The 24,040-nt window shown below is 41.8% G+C and overlaps 1 protein-coding gene across 1 annotated transcript; it reads right to left on the bottom strand.

Annotated features, from left to right (window-relative positions):
• Nucleotides 1–17,773: 17,773 nt before the first annotated feature.
• CD200 (CD200 molecule) lies at nucleotides 17,774–23,000 on the bottom strand (the record flags this gene model as incomplete). Its single annotated transcript, XM_082277660.1, has 5 exons — nucleotides 22,905–23,000; nucleotides 21,683–21,764; nucleotides 20,596–20,922; nucleotides 19,703–19,969; nucleotides 17,774–17,886 (listed from the first exon to the last, which is right to left on the bottom strand). Exons 2-5 carry the CDS (start codon nucleotides 21,738–21,740, stop codon nucleotides 17,774–17,776), a joined length of 765 nt encoding a protein of 254 aa, XP_082133786.1. The 5' UTR covers nucleotides 21,741–21,764; nucleotides 22,905–23,000.
• Nucleotides 23,001–24,040: the final 1,040 nt, after the last annotated feature.

The following is a 24,040-nucleotide window of genomic DNA, read 5'->3' on the forward strand; positions in this document are numbered from 1 at the left end:
CCAGTTAGAAATACAAAATACTAACTGTATGAAAGCTGTGCCTGCCCAAGCCCACTCCACAATGGCATGGATTATACACACACCATCCAAACAGCCACTCTGTACACAGTGCAAGCAAACAAAGCAAAGATATTAAACTGAGTCTGCTTGTGCTACTCCAAGAGTAAAGTTAAACCCCATAGCAGATGATTTGCAGCTAATATTAAATAATTTGTCATATTATCCACATAATACAAATTAGGCTGATAGAAAATAAATTCATGCCTATTTTTTAGCAGTTAACCCCTCAAATTTTCAGACTTTAAAAAAGTCATGACAAACAGAAGAAACAATTGTTCAGTTTCCAGGAATATCTCCCCTCTTATATTAAAATATCAACCTTTCAACTAATACAGAAAAGTTTGAGAAGGGAAGACATTGCAGCAGAAACCTCATTTTAAAGACAAGAGGAAAATGTCCTGAGGATTGCTTCCAGAAAACCAGAAATCTCTTCCAGTTGATTCACTTAGCTGCTTATATACACCATTTGAGATTTCCACATCTGATCCTTCACAGTGGCTTTGTCTTCTCTGGTTTTAGCACAATGGTTTTTCAGGGTGCCCATACAGATTTCTAGGATTAATTTTACCCCTAGTTTATTTATGTTGGCTAAATTAACATGCAAAGCTGTGTGAGAAGGGAGAGGGAGAATATCTGGGTTGTCTAGCAGAGACACAGTTCATACTCCCACTGGGAATGAGATTTTTCCCATAGATGGAAGTGCTACTTACATGCCAAAAAATAAAGACATAATAAGCTCTTTATATGGACTGTTGGGCACAACATTCATCCCACAATGGAAAGTTTTCTCTTTTCCAAATTTAATATCAGATTAACATTTCTCACAGTAATTTGGTCTGCACAGCACAAACAGAAATGTGTCTGAAGACTCAGAGTCCAGAACTCACATTAACCTGAACAGTCCCAAAAAGCACTTCACAGGAAATCCAATTGGGAGAGTGTGGCAAAAAACCTCAGCCTTACTAGTTAGACAAGGCCATGCTGAGTAACCTCTCTGGCCTGATGCTGTTGGTGCATCACAGGGCTTCATGCCACCTCTGCTCTCTTACAGATTTGTAGGGGACCAGACCACACTGGAGGGATTTCCCCTCTATGCTTCTCGTTCTTGGTAGACCATCAAATAACTCCTATGTAAACCTCATGAACTTGTGTCTTTACTCCTCCTTGACACTGGGATTTCTGCTCTTGCAGGGAAAACTCAGCTTTTGCCTAGGAAGCAGCCAACCTGCTCAAGGAACTAAATTTCTCCAATTCCACTTTTTCAATTGCTCATGTAGCCCGTCTGCTGCTGTTCAAACACTGCAGTTCTGAGAGTCAGCCAAGCCAAAACATGGCTGGGCAGTGCAGAGAGAGTAACAAATCCTCTTTCCAGTGAAGCAAATGGGAAAAGGATCTCAGTTCATGATTACTACTGCAATTTGCAATAAGATTTAGCTCCTCTGGTGCCCAAATCAGTTTAGAAGGTAGGACACTCAACTGCAAATTAGGAAGAGATGGGAGTGCTCAGGGCAGCGGGAGAAGGGACCTGTTCACTACAGAAGAACCCTGGCCAACAGCACTCTTACCCTATTGATTATAACATTGTGACAAATTCCCTGAAAATTCTAAAATTAAAATATCAATCCCAGGAAGCACTATATACCTAAGTGCAAAAATATTCCTGAATAATTCATCTGAGATCTTACCATCAATTCAGGTCAAACAGAACACATTTACCTCTGTTTGACTCAATTCCAACCCTGTTCTTCTACACTGACAGCAGCATAAGTAGCTACTTGACTCCAGGCGTACCATTTGGAGGCAGAGCAGTACACATGAGCTCTCTCTCATCTCACCAGTGCAACCACTCTATGCTGGTTGCTGCTGGGATGCTCAGGGCTGTCAGGGAAACAAGCCAGCTTTCTCTGACCCCAGGTCTTCTATCACTCCTTCCCAACATTATGCCTTCCATGCTGTCCCAAGAAAATACTCTCGTGTTTCCATCAAAGCCTTAATGAGTTCTCCTAGTGCTGCTCTCATCATCACAGAGTTCTCACTCCTAGGTTAATTAGTCCAGAAAGGAAACAAGATTTACAAAGTGAATTTCAAAGTTATCACAGAATCACAAAATATTCTGAGTTGGAAGGCACCCTACAAGGATCATCAAGTTCAACTCTCAACTTAATGGCCCATATGAGTTTAGAGCCCTCAACCCTGGCTTTATTAGCACCATGCTCTAACCAACTGTCTTATCCCAGGCTGTGACATGATAAAGGAGGTCAGAGAATGCCAATATTTATCATCCCTACATAGGATCAGTTAGCTGAAATAACCAGCTGCTTAATAGAAATCAAACTTAACGTGTGCAACTGTGGTAAGAGCATGTTTTCCTTTTACTCCATAGTGAGACATCAGCCATGTTTCTCAGGCCCACAGCTGCACATTTTCCATACATTTTGATGGGACAGTCATGCAGCCCAGCAAGGGAGGTGAACACATCAATGGGCTCCACATGAGCTCCAGGCAGTGCATGCCCAGGATCTGAGCTCTTTGGAGCTCCTGCGGACAGACAGTCATCTCCATTTTCCCTAGGTCTGTCTACTCTTGTCTGGGTTATTTGTCTTTCCATGAGGAGCTGCCTCCTGGTTTGGAAACAAGGACAAGCTTTCACAGGAGCTACTTTCACTTTGTGGTTACTGTGACCCAGGAAGATGAAACCAGCTTCCACTGATGGAGTGACTGTTGTGAATGCTCGAGTTCCAGAGAGGGAAAGGGAGAAATCAGGTGGAAGGTGTGTCCACATAAGCAAGAAAATAGCACACTTCAGGCCAAATTCTTTGCAAAGAACAAGACTGATCTGGAAGGAACTTGTCCAGGACCAAAAGGAACAATAAATCAGGGAAGCCTGAACAGGGAAGGCCAAAATCAGGAGGAAAGAAGTTGAAATCAGGAATGCTTTAGGAGTAGATAAAATAAAATATAAGCTGTTCTTTCACTGTATGTCTCCTTACCAAATTACATTAACAAACTCTTGTCAGGACAGGAAATCTGTCTGTTCATACTTCATCAGCCAAGGACCAACCTGCCTAACCTCTGTTTCAAGTGAGAAGTGGGAAACTTTCTTTTGTCAACCACTACACTACACATTGTTTTCCAGAAGTAATTTATTAGACTGCAATTAGTAAGGAAATATGTCTCCTCCTTTTCCTCTAAGGAAACCCAGATTAGTAAGGCTGGGACTGCAATCCTATTCTTTATTTCCCAGTTCTACCTGTCCAGGTGGCCACACTTCCTTCTTGCAGGCAGAGTGACTCAAAGTACCAAATTTCCATTATTACCATCTCCCAGGATGCTCACTGAATATGGTCTCCAGAGAACAATTTAAGTGCTTTCAACTTGAAGCTGAAAGACTTTTAAGCCTTTCTGGGTGAAAAAATACTGGTCATCTGTTGGAACCCTGGGTTCTGAGAATTTCAGCCTTTCAGTGCTGAGAGGCAGTGATCCTCAGAAACGCACTGTATTTGATCCAAAACCCTGGGAAAAGCTTCCTAAATTGTGTGATAACACTGAGGTTGTTGCTGTGTAATTAAAAGTTATGTCACTGGGTGAAATATGTAGAAATGTAGAAAATTAGGTTTAGAACATATAGGTAAGAATAGGTTACAATATGGAGGATTTTGGGTGTGGATTTATGTCTTCTTTCTTCTCCTTCACAAATCTGAATGTTCTGTCACTGGGTCAAAAGTTCCACACTACAGAACATGAAAAGTTAGTAACTGGATTGTAAGTAAAAAACCGTATCTCATAATTGGTTAGTTTAGACTTTTAAAAAGTCTGGAAAATTAAAACTCACAGCCATTTTCCAGCCTTCCAACAAAGAGGCACAAAGAGTGCAGCTGTGTTACTGGTAAGATATAATAAACAACTAAGTCCGAACAAGAATCCTTGATCTCCTGTGTCTCAATTCAAACTCTGGGTAAAAAGAACTCAAGATGTAAAAAGGAAAAAAAAGAAAAAGTAATAGTCATCAACACTCAAGTTCTTGTTCAGTGCTGATTCTGCCACTAACCTCAATTCATCTTAAGGAAAAAAAAAAAAAAATCCAAACCTCTACTGTACATTCCCTTAGCTTCTAACTTAGCTTCCTTCCTTGACATCTTGTTATGCAGAAGACTTTGAGAGCAGCTGCCACTATGCTTTCAGAGCAAACAGCATTTTACTTAGCAGACACTAACTTCTGTGGAAGACACAGAAGTGAAGCAGCCAGGCACATGACATGACATGACATGGAAAAAGTCACCCAGAAGCCATCCCAAGTCTACTTCTCAGACTTGGAAACTGGAAACAATGTGCAGAGGCAAATTTCATGGGTTGGTGGAGGATAAGGAAAGGATAAAGGAGAAAACATAAGCACGCATTCACTACTTCAGAGGCAGCTGGAGTAGCTGCCTGACCTTGGGCTGGGTGGTTAGTGTAGCCGGTCAATGGGAAAACACTCAAAACACCCAAGGCAGAAAGGAAAAGTCATTCTCACAAGGTGATCAGAAGTGATTTTTTTTTCAAACTCCATCTTTCATGGGAAGGCAGCCCTGCTTACATAGACATTATCTCTCACAGACACTTTACCTTCCTTTCCCTTATGTCAGCACAATTCAAGACTCAGAGTAATTACACCCTTGAGCATGTCAGGGACAAAAGCACACAAAGAGAGGAGACAGCTGTAGGAATTAAGCAATGTGCTTTGACTTGAAAACTAAAGCAAACATTTTGACAGGTTCTGAGGACCAGGCTGTCAGCCAAAAAAACAACCTTTTATAGATTTTACAGCAACCCTGAGGTTTTCCTGAGGAAACATGCTGTTCTGCACGTTTATGTTCTTTGAATGTAAGGGTGGCCAATCTACTCTTTCTAAGGCCACTCAACTCTGCCACCATACTTCGACCCCAGCCTGAACCACTTCATTCTGCATTGTTTGGTTCCTGCCCTGCTCTGTCAGCACAACCCACCTTGCAACTGGTGGCTTAAGCAGCACTTGACCCAGCTCTGCCAGGAGCTCCTGGGCCAGGCAAGCAGCCCTTTTGCTCTTGTGCATGGTAACATTGCTCTTCTTCCTGGGAAAACCACAGTTTGCCCGGCACTGTGCTTGGGGCAGCAGCACTGCTGGCTCACTGCTTTCCCTTTGCATGGAGAGGGAACCTGACTGATTTGAGAGTGTCAGATTCTTAGAATCATAGAAGAGTTTGGATTGGAAGGGAGCTCTGAAGGCCATCCAGTCCAACCCCTCTGCAATGAGCAGGGACATTTTCCACTAGACCAGGTTGCTCAGACCCTATCCAGCTTGACCTTGAATGTTTCCAGAGATGGGACATCCACTATCGCACTTGGCAACCTGCTTCAGTGTTTTACCACTCTCATTGTAAAATACTTCTTCCTTATACATAATCTAAATTGTCTCTTTTTTAGTTTAAAACTGTTATTCCTTGTTCTATAACAACAAATTCCCAGGAGAAGAAACTACTACAAATTCCCATCGCTCAGGGTGAGTGAGGTATTGCAGCAAAAAGACTTGCACTTTTGGCCAGCATACAGGAGGGAGCTCTTCAGAAGCCATCAGCAGCAACCATTTGTTTCCTTAAGAAAATTAAAAGTTTATGTTGGAATCTCTAGAAAACCACTGGAAATCACTGCCTATTGTATTTCACCAAGAAATATAGCTCAGGTAAGCAATAACCTGTTGCCTTTCACTAGTATTTCAAGATCTAGGACGCAATCCTCTAGGGATACAGTAGCATTGACACATCTTTTTAACCATATTCAAGTGTCTCATGACCACATCTTTTAAGAAGAAAAGTGCAAGTTGATGTCATGAGAAACAAAAATTATTGTGGTTTCACAATTAATCCCAAAAGGCCACATGTATTAAAGAGTACACTGGGTCACTCCTGATTTTCCCAAAGGAATTATTCATGCACTTAGAGCTCATGCATACTTCTCTCCCTGATTTATAAAAGCTCACAAGCACTGTCTATAAATGAAAGAAATCATGTGGCCTTATGTTCAAATTTGCTTTATTTGGCTTCTTTTCATCCAGGGAAGTACAGAAAGCAAGACAGACAATGTATCAGTAGAGCACGTAACTTTAGATAAAAAATAATTAAGCAACAAACATGACACAGACAACAATTGTAAAAATATAGAATACACTGTTTTGATTGACTGAAGTTATTTTCAAATCTGAACTCAAGTGCAGCTGCTGTGGTCAGAAATACTTCTGTAAGTTTATCTCAAAAGTTTTGCTCAAAACCTTTTCAAAAGAAAAATACCCCAAAACACCTTAAAAACCCCATGAACTCCCACTTTCTGTACAGAAAAGAAGCAAAGTATAAATCCAAACTACTAAAAAGCCCAATTGCAGTGACATATTTCTGGTATCCCAAACAAATAGAAAAAAAAAAAGGACCAGTTGGTGTTTTGGTTGGATCAGGTTTTTTTAATTAGAAAAAGTGAAATATACAAATAAATAATTCATATTGTGCCTACAATAGTAGAGTAAATGTCACCCCTCACATCCTCAGTAACACAAGCAGACATACATGCAAAACTTTTTACCAGACTCTGGATAGGCCACCGCTATAGAGCCAACAAAATAGTTGTTCTGAACACTGAGTCCTAAGTTTTAAATCTCCATTGTTGATTTTTCAGATTGACAGTTTGTACCCTTAGAAAACATATGACATAAAAAGCACAATTGAAAGTGCTACGCACTCTGGTAAGATGGAGTATTTCAGATACACAATCAAATGCTCATCAAAGCCAAAAGAAAAGAGAATATTGTTGGTGATCCTGATACAATAACAAACATTCAGACAGAAGGAAGACTGAGAAACACCTTAAACATTAGCAGTCATCAGCTGAACAAAAAATCACCAGAGGACTGCCTGCACTCCTCCCATCTGTCTATCCTGTCAGTAAAATTCGCCTCTAAGAAGGTACACCCAAAGGTAGGCTTGCTTTTAGCAATCTTCGTCCTGTGTGGCAGGCGTAGAGACCTGTGAAGGTGCTCAGAACATGTCATGGTTTAACCCCAGCTAGGAACTAAGCACCACACAACTGCTTGCACAAACCCTCAGGAGGGAAGGGGAGAGTCAGAAAGGTAGCCTCATAGTAGCTTCTATCAAGAAAATGAACTCTGTCCCAACCAAAACAAGCACTGAGGCAAAGGGCACCTGGACCCTTCAACCCCTCACAAAGATGAGGAGCAGCAGGGCAATGCCCAGGACTGCACGGTCCTCCTGAGCAGCCTGCTGCTGCCCAGCAAGACGGGGCCAAGCACCTGGAATTTTAAGCCTGGAAATGGCTGGACCAGCAAGCCTGGGCTGGCAGCGATGAGCTACTTGGTGTGCCGGGAGAGAAGTTCCAATCCAGCCTGGGACAGCAGCAGAATTAGGTGCCAGCTCCTAAGAATAGTGCAGTGTCTTTATCTGCTACCAAAAGCATGACAAATGAGTAAGCTCAGTCGCTGCAAGACTGCTAGCTGGTATCATTACAGCCCCAGTAGTGACACAGGACAGTGAGCTCAGAGTGTGACATACCACCCAAGGAGATCCAGCCACGGAATAATGGCTTTTGGCCACCTAAGCGATTCACCTGTGTTTAAAAAGACACACTAAAAATGAATGAAGACAGGGAAGACTATTCTGAACAGTGCATAAGATGAGCACAAAAACTATTGACCAAGTCCATGCCTGTTGACTGCTCAGCAAGGAGTAGGATAGGATATTAACAGAAAGGAAAGAAAAGATGGAGAAGACAATGCTTCCTCTACTGGCCTTTGTTACCATCTCTTCCTCACTCGTATCTTTTACCCCACCACACACATCCCTAAAAAAATCAAAAAACCCAGAAGGAAACACTCCAGGATTAGAAAGAAGACAAATAAAGTAAATTATTTATATATTATATAAGTTACTTACAATTCTTTCCAAACTGTGGCTGCTACTGCTTTTAATCACCTTCTTGGAGACCTATTGCTCTTCCCCAGTAATTTTGACAAATCCAGTGTGGTTTGAGTCCTCTGATTTTGAGTCCAGTAGGTCTTTCCAGGCAGAGAAAAAGAAGTTGGAATAGATGGATAAGAGAAGAAAAACCAGATGACAGGAAGAGGGCCATGAACTCAGAGTTGCTGAAAGTGAAATTGCAGACAGATGTTGACAAAAGTTAAATTCTTCTCTACTGCAAGAGCAATTAGGCACTGGAAGAGAATCCCCAGAGAGTCTGCAGATCTTCTATCCATGGACTTTTTCAAAACTCAACTGGAAGAAGACAAATATATGTTGCCCAGCAGCAGTACCAAGAGTGGCATGGGCAAAGAAGGTTTCGCCTGGCAAAATCTCCTCTGCAAAGCAGCAGAACAAGTGGTCCCTCCAGTCCTACATTTTAAGATTAAGGGCCTAGACCAGATAACAAACATTGTGTTAGTCATTTCAGCGATCAACTCAGCTTCCAGATAGGGTAGTGTATGCGACGTCTTTTCCTTTTATTGCTGCTTCTTTCCAGCCAGTCAAGTCATTATGTGTAATGTTGGCTTCAGGCTGCTGGCTCTAATGATCCAGTAGATGGATGGAAATCCTCAGGGATCCTAGAAAACACAAAAAACAGCTGCAGGACAGGATGAGTTGTGGCCACTGTGTTGCTGTCTCAGGTTTTGCTTAGCAGTGTGGCTGCTGTTGGGACAGGAGGAAGAGAAATGCACAGTGGAGAAAGTGGGGAGCAACAGTTACAAACTCGTCCTTTGATGAACAACTTCCCTGCTTTTTTAATTCTGGAAATCACACACACTGCAGATTTCAGAATATGACAGTGACATAAGGAATATACAAAATCCTGAAAGGATTTGTAAACTGTGAAAAGTAAACCAACTTTTCTCACTGGTAATAATATACCAATAATTAATTAACACACATATATTGAGCATATAAATAGTTTGATATTTCAGAATGTCATTTGGATGTTTGAGATCCAGTTTGTAACTCTACCTTTACATGGCTTTGAAGACAATAATAAAATATATGGCATCTTTACTTTTCATGTAGAGGAGTATGAAAGAAGTTCCTTATCTAATAACCCTGCATACATGCAAAGTATTTTGTGAAGTATTTTGGAATCACATATATAAATAATTCTTACCAAGGAAGTGAATGAGAAATTGAAACAGTGAGGCAACTATTCACATATCACAGGAATGCTATTTTTTCTCCCTTTCATCTCCCAGGCATTTTATTTTCTGGTTATATACAAAGCCCTATTGTTGGAATGAAAAGAAGGAAGGACCAGAAGATTACTTCATGATGAAATATGAGCACAAATATGATGCACAAGATAGAAATTGTATTGCTCACATATACTAAATGCCTCCCTGTTCGCCAAGAAAGGGCTTTGTGTCTTAGTAGCATAGATTTCATTGCCTTCTGTTTAGATGGGCAGGACAAACTCCAAGATGTTTCCTACACCACTACCTTCATCCTGTCAGTAGCAAAACAGGATTTATTTCATCCTTCCAGACAAAATCCCCAGCCATGGCCCAGGAGACCAGAACTGTGACCTTTCCCTCCTTCCTCCTCTGCCACACCCTTTTCCTGGCTCTTCTGGATGGAAAGCACAATAAGGAGCATGCTTTTCCCAGCAAAACATGTCAGGGAAAACAAACAAAGCACCAGCCATCCCTATGCTTCACAGGTAGCACTAAAGTGTGGAAAGCTTGGAAAGTGTGCCCATCCTCCCTCTATATATGATACAGACCAGAGGGTACTGCACGTTTCTGTGAACAGAAAATTAAGTGGAATTACTAGGTGTTCTGGTTTGGTCAAATTTAGAGATATATCCTCTGAGAGAAGGCACAACCACCCCTCCCCCACCAGGTTCGGGAAAAAAAAAATTTCCTCGAAGGAAAGTGAAAGAGATAAAAACTATTTATTTAACAAACACACTGGAAAAGGAAAATAATGCTAAATAATAAAATCTTTTGCTGTGAAGAAAAAACCTGGGAAAGTATTAGAGTCCTCCCTTTGGTCTCCTCAAAGCTGGGGCTTGGCCCAGGGCCAGGCCCTCTGTGCTCGGTGGAAAGTCCTCCCAATGTGTTCTGATATTGAAGCAATCCATGGAAAAAGGGAAAAAATCCGAAATTCCAGGGAAGGAAAAAAAGTCCAACTCTCAGTCTCTCTCTGGAGAAGGAAAAACAAAAAGACTGAAAGAAAACCTGGTTGAAAGCTGGCTGGGAAAAAAAAGTCGCTATCTCTGTGTGACCTTGAACAACCTGCAAACTGCTTTGAAAAAGTTTTGCTCAGTTTTTTTTTCCCTTCCCCCTCTCAGGCTCAGTTTAAAGGCATAGAAAGGCACAAGAATTAATTTCTGGGCATAGGGCAGTGATATGGGATACACATCATAAAGTCACCCCAAGACACTAGGGAACAAGAGCTGTCTGGAAACAGTGAGTGATTAAATGCAGAAAACATCTTCACTTGAGTTGCAAAATATTTATCTCTGTGGGAAACCTGATGGGCAGCCTGGCAGCAGAATTACCCTTTCACTGAATTACCCATTTTTGTCATGAGGGCTGTTGTTTGGTTATTTAATTCCTCCCCTCAGTAGCTCTGTTTAGGTCTGTTTGGCTATACTGTTTTTACACTGTGGCATTTTTGGGTTTTGGGATTTTTGTTTGGTTGGTTGGCTTGGGTTTGGGGTGGTTTTTTGGTATAGTATTAAGAAGGGTAAAGGAATGAGGCTGTCGTATATTCGCTGCACATTTTTTGCTATTTTGCAGGAATTCAAAATAGGACAAATATAATCTCCTGCTCCCATTAAAGCCACACACGAGAGCAAACCAAGCTTCTCTAAAATGAGCCTCACCAGCTGGGACGTGACTGCTAGAAACCCATTCCTCTGTGAGCAAAGGAAGTGTGTTATATCCATCTGCCTCATGAAAGAGGGAGTTATGTCCCAAGTTTATCATCTGAAAGTCTGGTATTTAGTGGTCTTCTCCAGAAAAATGATTCTGAAAATTCTCCTAAAACTAAGCTGCTACTATATTGTTCTCAACTAGCGAGTCTCTCGCTAGTAAGAAAACGAGATGTCAAAGCAAATCAACTGAAGAAACATGTCACGTCGTAAGATAAGAGAAGAATTGTTGCAATTTTTAAGCTAGATCTTAGAAACAGAACCTTGCCTAAACTGAATACAGACTAGAGAATACTGCTATAATGACTCTTCCAGAATTAATGACTATCTTTACTATAAACAAAGCAATGAAAAGTGTAACTGAGTACTTGTTTTTATAATGTTTCCCAAAACCTGGAATTTCCTGCATAATATTTTTTTCCCAGACTTCCAGGACATATTTGGCCACCAGAATTTGGGTTTCTGTCTTGGTTTGAAAGACAGGTGTCTGCTAAGGAAGGCAGGAGCCTCCGTTGTAATGGAAAATGCAACCCCCTTCCCTCCGAATTATTATAATTTTGAAATTAAGGTGCTTTCAGGCAAAGATATTACGATAGGAATAACAGTTACTTACTTATATATACATATATATATATATACATATATATACATATATATATATATAACAAGGCAAACAAACAACAATAACTATGCCAGTAATAACAAACAGAACCAGGAACCCAGTGCCAGCCTCTCTCGGCTGTCGGGCCCTTTCCCCTCGGTGCAGTTCCGCTCGCAGCCGGCAGGGGCGCTGGCGGCTCCCGGTGAGCAGGGCAGGTGCAATGGTTCCCCGCGCCTGCAGGGGGCGCTGTGGCGCAAGCTCGGGGAGCACACAGTAATGGCGGCTTGGCTGAGCCAGGAAGGGATGGAAGAAAGGCTTCACAAACCCTTTGGGGCAGCCGATCCTGGAACCCCAGCAAGACCTTTGGGAACAGCAGGCTGGAACAGCAGGGATGAACACAAAATCCTGTGTGGCAGATGAGATGTTATCAAACTCCGGAGCTGCAGCAGAAACCCTGGGATGTTTCGGCAGGTAGGGTGTGTGGAGCTACAGTGTAGCGAAGACTTGGAGCAGTGGCAAAGGAACCGCAGGGGCAGGACAGCCATGGTCCTGACTCCCAGCGGGTCAGGGAAAGGCAAGTTTGGGATCCCGGGGTCCCCTGAGGCACATGAGCCGGTGGTGATACCTCTTTTAGTGAGGTAGGGTGTTAAATAGGGTCCCAGTGCAACAGCTGCTCCAGTGAGCAAGCTCCACTGACGGTAGAAGAAAGGCAGCAGAAGGCAGATGCCCGCAGCAGCGACAAAGTCTCTCCACAACGACAGCAGCCTCTCTCCCCTCTGAACGCCGGGAGAACAAGAGAGCTAAGGGCTGCACTCAACCTCCTTTTCCCAGTCCAGATCATGCGGCATCTCTGCCCCACACGAGAAAATCCCAGGTAAAAGAGGGCAGCCATCTGGACCCCTCCCCCTATGGCCAGGTCTTTTCGTCTCTCTTAAGTATCCAGTAATTATTGTCTCCTAGCAACATGCATGGGGAAAATTCCTTAAGAGAAGAAGAAAAACGAAAGGAGAACTCCTAAAAGCCCAACAGTTTCTCATACCCACATATTATAGCTGATCAGCCAAGTTGCTATTTTGCACTTACTGGACCTGATTCTATACTATTTGTAGCAACTATCAAACTTCAAAAGGTAACAATCAGGGCATCTTAAATTCCTATTCAGGGTATTAAGTGATCTCCAGCTCATAACAAATTTTGAACGTGTTTTGTAGTACCTGTGTAACATGTGAAGCACATTGAGGTTCTGCATTTCTTTGGAATACAGATAGCTGGTTGTGTTCAGATACAATCGTAGAATCATTAAGGTTGGAAAAGGCTTCCAAGATCATCAAGTCCAACCTTTGACTGAACACCACCTGGTCAAGTAAACCATAGTGCTAAGTGGCAAAGACAATGCTGCTTACACCTGAGTTCCATAAAATCTCTTCTTGAAGAAAACCTGAATGTTTTGATTTCCAAACAGGAAGAACACATTTCTGTGCTGCTGCTTTCTGCAGAATGGAATTTTTGACCTGGTCTAGTCTCTTCTTCTATGACTCTTCAAGTTTTCTTCTTCCATGTTAACATATTCTGTTCAACTTCCTTAACTATTCAATATAATATCTATTCAATTAGAAGCCTCATTCTTTTTTTCCTCTTGTTATAGTTTTTTTAAACAAAAGCATACTATTTGACTATTTCTGAAGCTTTCCACATGGCAAAACCTATATAAGCTACCCAAGAGAGATCAACATACCAATTCTTAAAAACCAAACCAAACCCAAAATACCCATTCTGGCCTTTATATGCATTTGTCAAGTAGTCCCTCCTCACAGGTTACCACAAGCCTCCAGGAAAAACTTATGCGTGGAATTTTATCCCCCTGTAGATTGCTAGATCCTGAGAATTAACTACAAGGCTTTTTAATTGGCCAGGCTGAAATATGAGTATCCTGCAAGCCATGAAACAAGCATGTGATGCTATGGAAAGCATTCAAGTCAAGACACATAAATGGCAGGTAAGTCACAGGAATTTATTCAGGCTAATAGTCTTTATTTTGCTTCTACCCGGGCACTTGGCTTCTTAACTGGACTGCTTTATCTTGATGTGGTCTACAGTTAAGCTCTATTAGTTGATTAAGGAATGAAAGGATTTAACTTTTTATCATATGAGCAGCACCAAGAAGCTTCACGGAGAAGTTATGACTGGTGATTCTTTGCAGCCTGCTCATTGCACTTATATCGAGTGATAGGCACAGCTAGGTTCGCCTGCCTACTTGGTAAAGGATGAGATGTGAGTTTTCCAAAGCTTGTGTGTCAGCACTTGCCACACAGGCTGCTCAGTTTGATTCCAAACAAGTCACTTTTCCACAAATGTTGTGAAGGGACTTCACTGGGGACATTATCAGGAAGAACCAAAGTGTATGTATGCTCTGTAACTGGTACACAAGGCAAATGTCTGAGGGATGGGACATCAACTTTCAGCCCCAGCTCTTGACCTGATTCCCAAGTATCTATCATGAAGAGGAAAGAAGCATCAAAAATAAAAGCAAAGCAAAACCTAACCTTACTCTCAGAAGCAAAAGCACTTTGAAGAAACTTTGTCAGAGAAGAGTCCCCAGCCACCCAGAGGAAAAGCTACTGTTTTACTTTAAAAACCAAACTTCTTGATAAGACTGGAAAGGCTGTGCTTGTTATCTAGTGCAGAATGAAAAGAAGTATTGAAGCCCCAGACCCTGGCCTTCTCTAGCCAGTGCTGTTAGCTCTATTGCACTGTTACAAAAAGCACATCCAAAAGCATGTACCTAAGAGCTGCTCCTCATTCTAACCAATCTGAGGACAATAGAGGATAAAACCAGAAAAGGGCTTTCTGAAAGATATGACTGCCTTTTGGGTGAATCAACTACAACCAATGCTTTAAAAAGCATAAATATATTTTACAGATGATCAAGGAAAAAACAAGTCACCACAAAACCAGACTAGCTAAGAAGTTTAGGGGATTTCCTCATCACAATACTTGTGGAGTGGTAACGCACTGTATAGTGTTAAAAATCACTGTAGCTCCACAGATATTCTTAGTATTCTAATGATGGCCAGGAAAGTGACAGTGGAATCATATACAAGATAAACTGTAAGTAACCCTTAGCCACCAACAGAAAAAAGCATCCTGGAAGAAAAAAAAAAAAGAAAAAAAAATCAGATGGTGACAGAGTGATCAAACTGCACCACCACTGAAGTTTTACAGCAAAGTAACTAATGATGCCTTCAGGGAAGCAGATGTAAATTAGGAACACAGACTAGACATTTCCCTAAGATAGTCACTGTAGGAAGGAATATGATCAGCTAGATAAAGTAATGCGGCCTTTATTCAAAACCAATCCAACTCAGTGTATTACATTTTTGAAACTGAAGACCAAAGAGCAACTGAAAAGCTACAAACTATGACTGATAAAAACTAGACTAGATTAAAAGAACAGAGACTCAATGACTTACAAGCTCACTGCAGAAGTCACATCCTGGCATCAGAGTTAATCAAAACCCATGAAAAACGGGAAGGAACACAAACAACTGATGTCATTGAAATCCTGCTTTTCTTGATAAACTTTCATCCAACAAACACCCACTACTAAACACTGCTTATCTAATTTATGCCGTCTGCCCCAGGGAACAGGGATTTACGTTAAATCTTGACCTTGTGACATGTTGGCATACATGTGGGGTTAGGAATCTTGACATCTTCCCAGGCAGCAGGACATGAGACCCCACTTCCCTTGGTGACAGAGTGGGACTTCAAGCTTTGAGCCTTTAGCTCAGGAAAAAGAGGCACAGTGCTTTCAGTTGAAACTAATGCATTTCTGTGTCTTATGCTTTCCTTACAAGGCAGGGGAGGGGGATCTGTTCGAAGTTTCCCAAATAACATGCAGGCTCTGTTGTACATCACAGCGGTGTCTCCGCAGCAGTAAATCATGTCTTACGTGACCCATGTCACGGCACAAGGATACATGAAATGGCTTGGGGGCTCCAAGCCGGATACCTAGTGCGTGGTATATGGCTAAGAAACCTGCTGTCGCTGCCTGCTGGGGATGGCCCTGTTACAACCTATCACTGAACCCACATAAGGGCATTGCCCATGGGCCAGAATCATGCTAGGACACACATTAACATCCTCAGCCTGCTCTGAAAATGAACATCCTAGTCTTGTCAAGCAGCGTTTCACTGACACTGCTTCAGCTTTGGGCCCTATTGCAGCTGGCTGTGGGGTCAGTAGCTCTGACCAGGAAGCTGTAACCGGTCCGGAGAGATGGTCCCAAGAGAGATCGTCTTCCTGGGGCCTGGTGTCTTCCCTCAGCTGCTGGCTGGAGTGCCCGTACAGAAGCTGTCAGCTCTTAGTGATTCTCAGCTCGTGATTTCAGCTCTTGCTCTGCAGGCAATCTCCAGGCCAGACCAGGGAGAGAGACGAGAGGCCTGTATAGCTGTTCTGCACGAGGCAGCTTTATTAGTCCACACCCAGCAAAGGGAGGCCAGGGACGAGCTTCTCTCTCCCTCGCAGGGGCAGAGGGCTAGCTTTACAGGGATACAGGGGGTGGGTGTCAGAGGGTAAAGGCCAATGGGTTACAAAGGATCTGCATAGGGTCTCACAGAGGATTCTGGGTCTGTCTTCTCCCTGTAGCTGAAAAGTGGTTGCCTTTCCACGGAGTCCTGCTGGGAGGTTAAGCAATCTCCTTATCTCAGCAGGCTTTCCCTGCAGGCAGGGGCTGGGCATACCCCACAGGGCCCCAGTGCAAACACAGCATCCCAGTGTGGTTCTTCTCATCTGCTATGCAATGAAGGGGCTTCAAAACACTGCAAGGCAGCACCTGTGCTTTTTGGCACTCTCTTTTCCTGGCCAATCTCAGATCTGCTCTAGTGGTGATTCCAAAGATCTATCACACCACCTCCATCTCATGGTCTCTCCTTCAAGGTATGCTTAGTACAAGCTCATTTGTGTTTGGAAGGGTTGTTCTAGAATAAAGATACATCTTTCTTGTGAGCATTTCACCTTTTTCTTCTGATCCTTTAAAAAGCAGTATTTAAGAACAAACTCCTTGCACTTTAACTTCCGGCTTGGTCTGAAAATTCAACAAGAAATTTTATCTTCTGTATTCTTTATAGGATCAATATAAGTCTTACATACATTTTATATTTAAGACATTATATCTGGGGTGTAAGAACTGTTCATTTCTCTTTCTTCTCAGTGAAGACTTGTGTCTGTGGCAGTAGCAGATTCATTAGGTCAAGCCCTCTTAATAGTAGATGCTGTAAGCCTACATTTGCAATGGACAGGTGTGATACTCCTTGAAACATTTCTTTACTTTTTATCACATTATCACCCTGAAGCAGGTAATAGTCAGGAACTGAGTTAATATGTGCTAGTGTTTCTAAATATATTAGTGGAATTTAAAGCCAGACATGGCGTTTGGATTTAGTCCAACAAGAGTGAAACTACCAACAACCATCAAATTTCTGTGATTTCTGAAGCTTATGGTGTGTCCCCCCCAGTTTTTTTCTGTTCATTATGTTACTACTAATTAAGGCTAGAGAGTTGAATTGATCCATGACCAGGTTATTACACACACAGAGATATTACGCTGACTGCAACTTCTCCTTAATTCATCATTAGGAAGCATGCTCACATGCCAAATTTGAGCACACTTCTTCATCATATTACCCTGTTTGTCTTAAAAAATACAAAGATGGTGCCGTGACCAGTAGAAAATGCTTCCCCTGAGAGGACATCACTCTCCCTGGGTGGGTTTCTCTCCAATGTTTCATTCATCTGCCAAAAATAATCTGAGCATACTACACTTTATGGGCTTCCGGGAAAACGTGAAAGATAAGTGAATTAGTTCTGCTGAGACTGCTACCTGAAAGCAAACCAAGAGAAGCATGTTCTGCTCTCCTTGGATCCTTCCCTCACAATTTTCAACCTTGAATTGTCCCTTGGCAGTGGCAAAACAACTCTTAAACTTACATGCAACTGAGGCAACCTCTAAAAACCATAAATATATTACTATTATAATTTATTATTATTAAGTTGTCCAATATGACACTCTCATACCCCCAATGGTATCTCAACAAAGTCTCATTCTTCTCTGCAGACGATCAGACGTTATTATGGACTCTAGGAAAACCATGTGTTTCCACACATCAGCGACTCACCACTTCAACTCCTCCTGCATATTATCTTCCTCCAGAACAGCATAATCAGAATCAGAACTATGATGACTACTAAAACCACCACAATAATCACCAGCCAAAGCAATGAAGATCCCTCTTCTGTGAAAACAAAACAACAAAAAACCCACAGCAAATTAATCTAGTTTATAGAGAAAAAAGTAAAATGAGCCAAGAGAATGTCTGATTAATGACAGTGGTGCCACTGATACGGTTAAAAGTATTGATAAGATACATGAAAGCAGAAATTTCTCAGCAGAGAGAGTACACCTATGTGTCTTCAAAAACAAAACTACTTACCCACAGAAAATGTGAAGAAAAGATGTGCTCATGGCAAAGAAAACTGCCATTCCCATACCTGAAACTGTGGTTGGCATACATACACAAGCAGAACTTCATCCAAGTCTTAACAATTTCAGAAGAGTTTTTTGTTCACCCAGAATTTTATTATTTTTACTTTTAAACACTTAACACTGTTGAAAAGGCAACATTAATTTTAAGAAGAGAAGACAGGCTATGTTTTGCTGACTGCAAATAGCTCTACCCAACAGCTGAGTGTAAATGTTCCTCCCTGGTTAGACATAAGCCACTTCATTTGACTGACATTAATCAAAATGCTAATACAAGGGCCCATTTCAATGTTCACTGACATTAGCTGGAAAACTCTATGACTTAAAATTTATTTGACTCAAGCCAAAACTACTGTCTTTTAACAAAAATAACATTGAACTATTCATTTGAACTTCTTGTCCTCTAAAATATAAGATTGTTAAAACAACAAGCTGTTAGCTGATTTTTTACCCACTTAGCAAGAAATAACAACGGTCTTAGTTCTCTGCTTTCTGAGATACACATTTTCTTTTTAGAAGACCAAAACAGAATAATATTAGAGACAGGACAAAAATATTGATATGCTTTTTCAGTTAATGCAATTCAGAATTAAGAACTAAATTGCTTTTGAATGTTTAGAGAGCAGATATTAAAAATCAGTTCCTGCTCTTTACTACTATCCCTATAACAACCACTTCTTGAGCATGTAATTTCAGAATTAACCCACAGCTACAAGCTACTTTTCCTGTCTTGCTAATTTACAAGTGGTCTTCAATTTAAGGCTCTGGATTTAGAGATGTGAATTTTAGATCACCCAAGTCAATGCTCCTAGATGAACTAAGAATGGCACTTCAGCTTTTAATATTGCTGTTCCTTATCTGAAGAAACAGGGTGAAAGTCTTTCCAGCAGGACAGAATGTTGGAAGAAGAAATAAATTAACCCTATAAGATATTCAGATGTTACATTAATGTATCTAAGATTTCTGTATAAACCAAATGTAAATATCTTCAACTGACTCCCTCCCTGTATGCCTGAAAGTACTATTCCTCCCTGAACATTACTGCAGCGCACATGTTCCTTAGCAAAAAAATCAGAGAAACTAGAACATAATATATGGGTTAAATACAACAAAACATGCAGTAAGTTGAACTGAAACATTTGATTCAGAGACAGTTTGTTATGAATTTCAAAACTTACGAATTCATCAAACAACCCATAGAGTTTCTACTCATCATTCTACTCATAGATATCAGCTGACATATTTATATTTATTTTCAGGCTGTTAAAAAAAAATATGAAGGCCTATGTGGAAACCTAAGTTCAACTTGCTGCAAAATGCATGGTGCCTCTAAACCTCGTATCTCCCTAGCTGATTAGTCTGGCTTTTTTTCCCTCTTGGATAGGATTCCAATATGTTATTACCGCAAAGACAGGTTATTACCGAAAGACAACAATGAATGCAAATAGGATTTCCTGACATATACACATCTCATTCCCTCCACTTCCCAGAAGATTCCTACCCAAACATGCTACTGCAAAACATGGAGGCCAAGAGAATGCTAACAAGTTGCTTGTACTGCTACCTACCTCCTTTTATTTTTACAGGCAACTCAATTTTTTCATTTGTGTTGTTTACACTGCAGGTCAAATCCTGTGCACTGATGCTCTGAATGTTGTAGATTTCCAGTTCACTGGTGATGGACACAATCCCATTTTTGTGCTTGACCGTCTTCTGTGTAGGAGTAGAATTGAACAGGTTGTTCCAGGTGATGGTGGGCTCTGGGAGGCCATCAGCATTACAGATGACTATCAAACGACCTTCAGAAATGTTGTAATGGACAGATGCATTGAGACCTTTCAACACACAAATGAGACAAGTCATCACCCCAGTGAGCACCTGGTCATAAACAGTAGTAGCAGTACAACCATTATGAATCAGAGCAAAGCTTACTGGATTCACACTGAGCAAGGAATGCAAGAAGAGTTCCTTGGGTCAGGTCCCCTCCATCCCCCATACTGAAGCTATGTACCCCAAAGATTTCACTCAATCTGAAATCCAAGTATTAAAATAATCTGTTATGTAAAATCATTTCTTGGTCCTATCTGCTAATTCCCTATCAATGGTAGGGTTTGGCAGAGCAGCTCACAGCACTGGGGTTGTACCTTGCAGCAAAAGGAAACTGCAACAGGCAGTGTTGGTTTGCCCAGGTTCTAGCTGGGACTGATCAAGGACTTAGAGAGATCCCACTCCTTGCTTTTCAGCTGCTACTCATGGAATAACAAGCAAGAGCCAAAACAAACACAATAGTCTTGAATATGACCCACAGAGTTTTGCTCACAGAAGTAGTGCTCTGTTTCTACATCATGTTTCACAAAGGGATGCTCCTATCACTGCAGTTCTTGAATCTACTCAAGGAAATACTGTGGGTGAGAAAACTCCTCTTATTTCACTAGAAACATATCCCTGCAGAGAACCTCACCAAAAACACTCAGGCAGGTATCTCCTGAGAAGGTGCCAAAAGGGTAAGCATTGAAGAGACACTTGTAACATCCTGAATCATCCATTCTAGTATCCCAAAAAGTTATGCTTGTCTTGTAGAGTTCCAAGCTTGTGAAATTCATTCTGTCTTCATAGGGCTTGTGAATCTTTAATCCGTTTGTTTTGCTGTATGTAGCTATATTATCATGTAATTCTTCTGAGTCCTTTTGCCACGTCACTTGCAGAACATCCATGGTTTTTGTCAGGGCACAGCTCAGAGTCACATTGTCACCCATTCTCACTTCTGTGTGTTTAGCCTGTGGAACCACTACAGTGATAGTAAACAGTTAATGAAATGGGCAGATACCACACATATTCAGAAGCCTAATGTTGATTCTAAGGCCTGGATTACCCACAGACAAAACTCCTTCAGTTACATATTGTTTTTATGGCTTTCCCCTGCAAAAAAGTCCATCTCCTGCATACTCCTAGAAATCAATGAAGTTATGTTGATTTACATTGGCTGAGGCTTTAGCTTTCTTCTAAGCTACTTAAAAGAAAAAAAGACTTACTTATTTCTGTACTTATATCGGCAGACTTCCCTCTTAAGTTTTACTAAATCAGCTCATGGCTTTCTATTCTCAGCAAATACTCAATTTTTGTTTCCTAAGAGTTAGAGGAAGATCGAATGCCTAAGGGAAGTACACACCAAGCCATTATTAGAGAAGTAAACAGCAAAATGCCTTAAAAAGACTTTCTGAACTGTAGTTTCACAGTGCATTTGAGATGGAGGGAAGTAAGTTATTTAGGGAATGCCCCACTCTTGGAATCTGTCAACTCAGGTTAACAATGGTGTCCAGTGTCACTGTAGATATGGGATGCTTCTTCTCCCTCCCATCTCTAAATGCTACTCCAGGAAGTTTTGTGTCTAAACTACCAGCTCCATGCCTGTCTCAGCTATGTAGCATGTCAAAAAGCACCAGCAATCTGTATTTCACCTGGTTTTGTCTCTTACTTTGTTGAAGCCTCAGAAATCTGAAACCAGTTCCCCAAACATTTTCAAGCGGATTTCAGAAAATTCAACTTACCATTTGCCTTTCCAAGCCCAGAACATGCCAAACACAAAACCAGAACTCGTAAAGTCATGTTGGAAGAGAAAATCTGCTTTACCTGAAGAAAGACAAGGAGAGATGACAGATCATCTTCTGGTGATATTGCATGGGTGCAAAAATTAATAGTAGATTTCTTATGTGAAAAAGAATGTAGTTCTGGGGTCATACAGAAAGATTTAACAAGTCTTATTGCCCTGTTTCCTACAACTGAATTGTAGACCTGCCTGGAGCTGAAGCTGGTGTTATACTCAAGTGGAAACATTATTTTGCAAAAAATACCTCTGTAACACACTCTGCCCATGCTGAGTTTTTTGCCAATGCCTGCAAAACTAGCTGATGCATCTTGGGACGATCTTTTGTCAAGAATGTAAGCAAAGCCAAACCTTATAAAGACAAGATGCAAAAAATAAAAGAGAGAATTAACTAAAAAGCATTTTCTATATTAAAAAGGTGGGGTGGTAAATAAACAAACAAACAAATAAATAAGAGGAAGAAAAAAGTATTTTTGTGCTAGAAGAACTCCTGATATAACTCTCCAGTTACAAAGCACAAGCAGAGATCAAGTTGTTACATGTGGGATCAGGAAACAAGAACCCATCAGCAACGAGCCAAATGAAAAAAGTTTGTGTAGTCAGATATTTGAGCATGGCTATAAGAAATTCAGATAGATATTCCTACAAGGATGCAGAAATCAAGGGCCACCATAGCAAGCAGAAACTATGGAGTTACAGAATTGTTTATAAAAACAGGGAAAAATTTGCCACACCTGCAGGCAAGCAGAGTTTTCAATAACAACTCTCTGCCTCACTGCTTGAGTACCCGTTAAAGCTCTTAATGCACCATCGCACACACCCGGGGTAGCTACAAGCATTCACACAAATGAGGAACGAGGCTATACCGTGTAGGTACAGTAGCTACACCGGGCACAGAAAGAAAAGAAAATCCCTTTAGGTCACAGCCTCAATTACGGGTACTGCAGGGTGGGGAAACAAAAACCAAAACGAACAGAAGAATAAAAAGAATAAGAAGAAGAAGAAAAGGGGTTAAAGATTGGGGCAAGTAAAGCGCAAATCCTTTACTGCGCCTTCCCAAACCGCATCTCGGAGGGCTCCTGAGCCACCGGCTGTGCCTCTCCCTGGACAAACCGCTCCCCCGCCACTTCAATTTTAAAGAAACTGTCACCCTACTGGCGTCACACCAGGGTTCCGAAGGCAGCTGCTGACCGAGCCCGGCATCTGGAGGACCCTCTGGCTAAGAAAGACGGAGGAAGGAGACGCGAGTCGCGGGCGGTGGCTCCAGCCTTCCGTGCCCTCGGCGAGGTCCCGTTCCCGGCGGCGCTGTCAGGCTGACCCGCGCCCGGCACCCACTGCCCACCTCCGCCCGACACCCTCCTCAGTCCTGGGAATGCGACCGGGGAAGGCGGCGAGAGGGGTGGTTGCTCACGGCCAAGTACATGGAAGCAGGGAAAAAGATGGAATGTGAGCCCCGGAGAGGCGGGAGTCCCCACGCCTCGCCCCCGGCGTCACGGTCTGTCCCTTGTCCCAGAGCCGGAGCTGGCAGTGTCCCAGTACAGCAGCGAGCGCCTTATACATCCAGAGGTAACCTTTTCCTCGAGGGTATTTATAACAGCCCAGTAACAAATTATTTTGGGCTATATCTCTTATATAATTGGGAGTAGTCTTCTTTTGCTTTCGCTGCTACCTTCCTGTTGGGTGGAGAGGAAAAGGGGCAGCAGAAGTGATACTGGGCAATCTCGCTGCCATCTTCCTGTTGCTAGATTAGGATTTTCCAATGATAAAACTACAACAGGGATAACTTATCAGGCCTTGTCACAGGCTTGACAGAAACAACCCATTTCCCAGTCTGATTAATTAGAAACAGCATTCTTAGTGATAAATACAGGACATTCAGTGTCTGCTCTTCAGATGCTTTCATACATATGCACATGTTCATACACTGTTCATATCAGTTGCAATATTTATCTCGCCAGGCTCTAGAAGGTCTCCTGTTTTAAGCCATCATTGCTCACAGGAAAAAGCAAACAGCACAATTTCAACTCATTGCCAAAATTAATTGACAAAGGTGCCCACATAAACCCAGAAACTCATTTAAGACACAGATGTGTGGGAATATGTGGGGCAATCGACTAAACTGTCTTAAGGAAGAAGGTGATGTTTGTAGCTTTCCCGGGTCATCCCAGGCTCACATGCATTAAACCTTGCCTGTCCTGCTGCTCTCAGTACCTCAGTGCACAAAGGAGTGCCTTTTGACCTGTAGAAACAGAAAGCTTCTGCTGCCTCCAACAGATCAGGCCTAACTCATCGCTGGCATCTG

Source organism: Coloeus monedula, assembly GCF_965178545.1.
Source record: "Coloeus monedula genome assembly, chromosome: 3".
NCBI classification, from domain to species: Eukaryota; Metazoa; Chordata; class Aves; order Passeriformes; family Corvidae; genus Coloeus; species Coloeus monedula.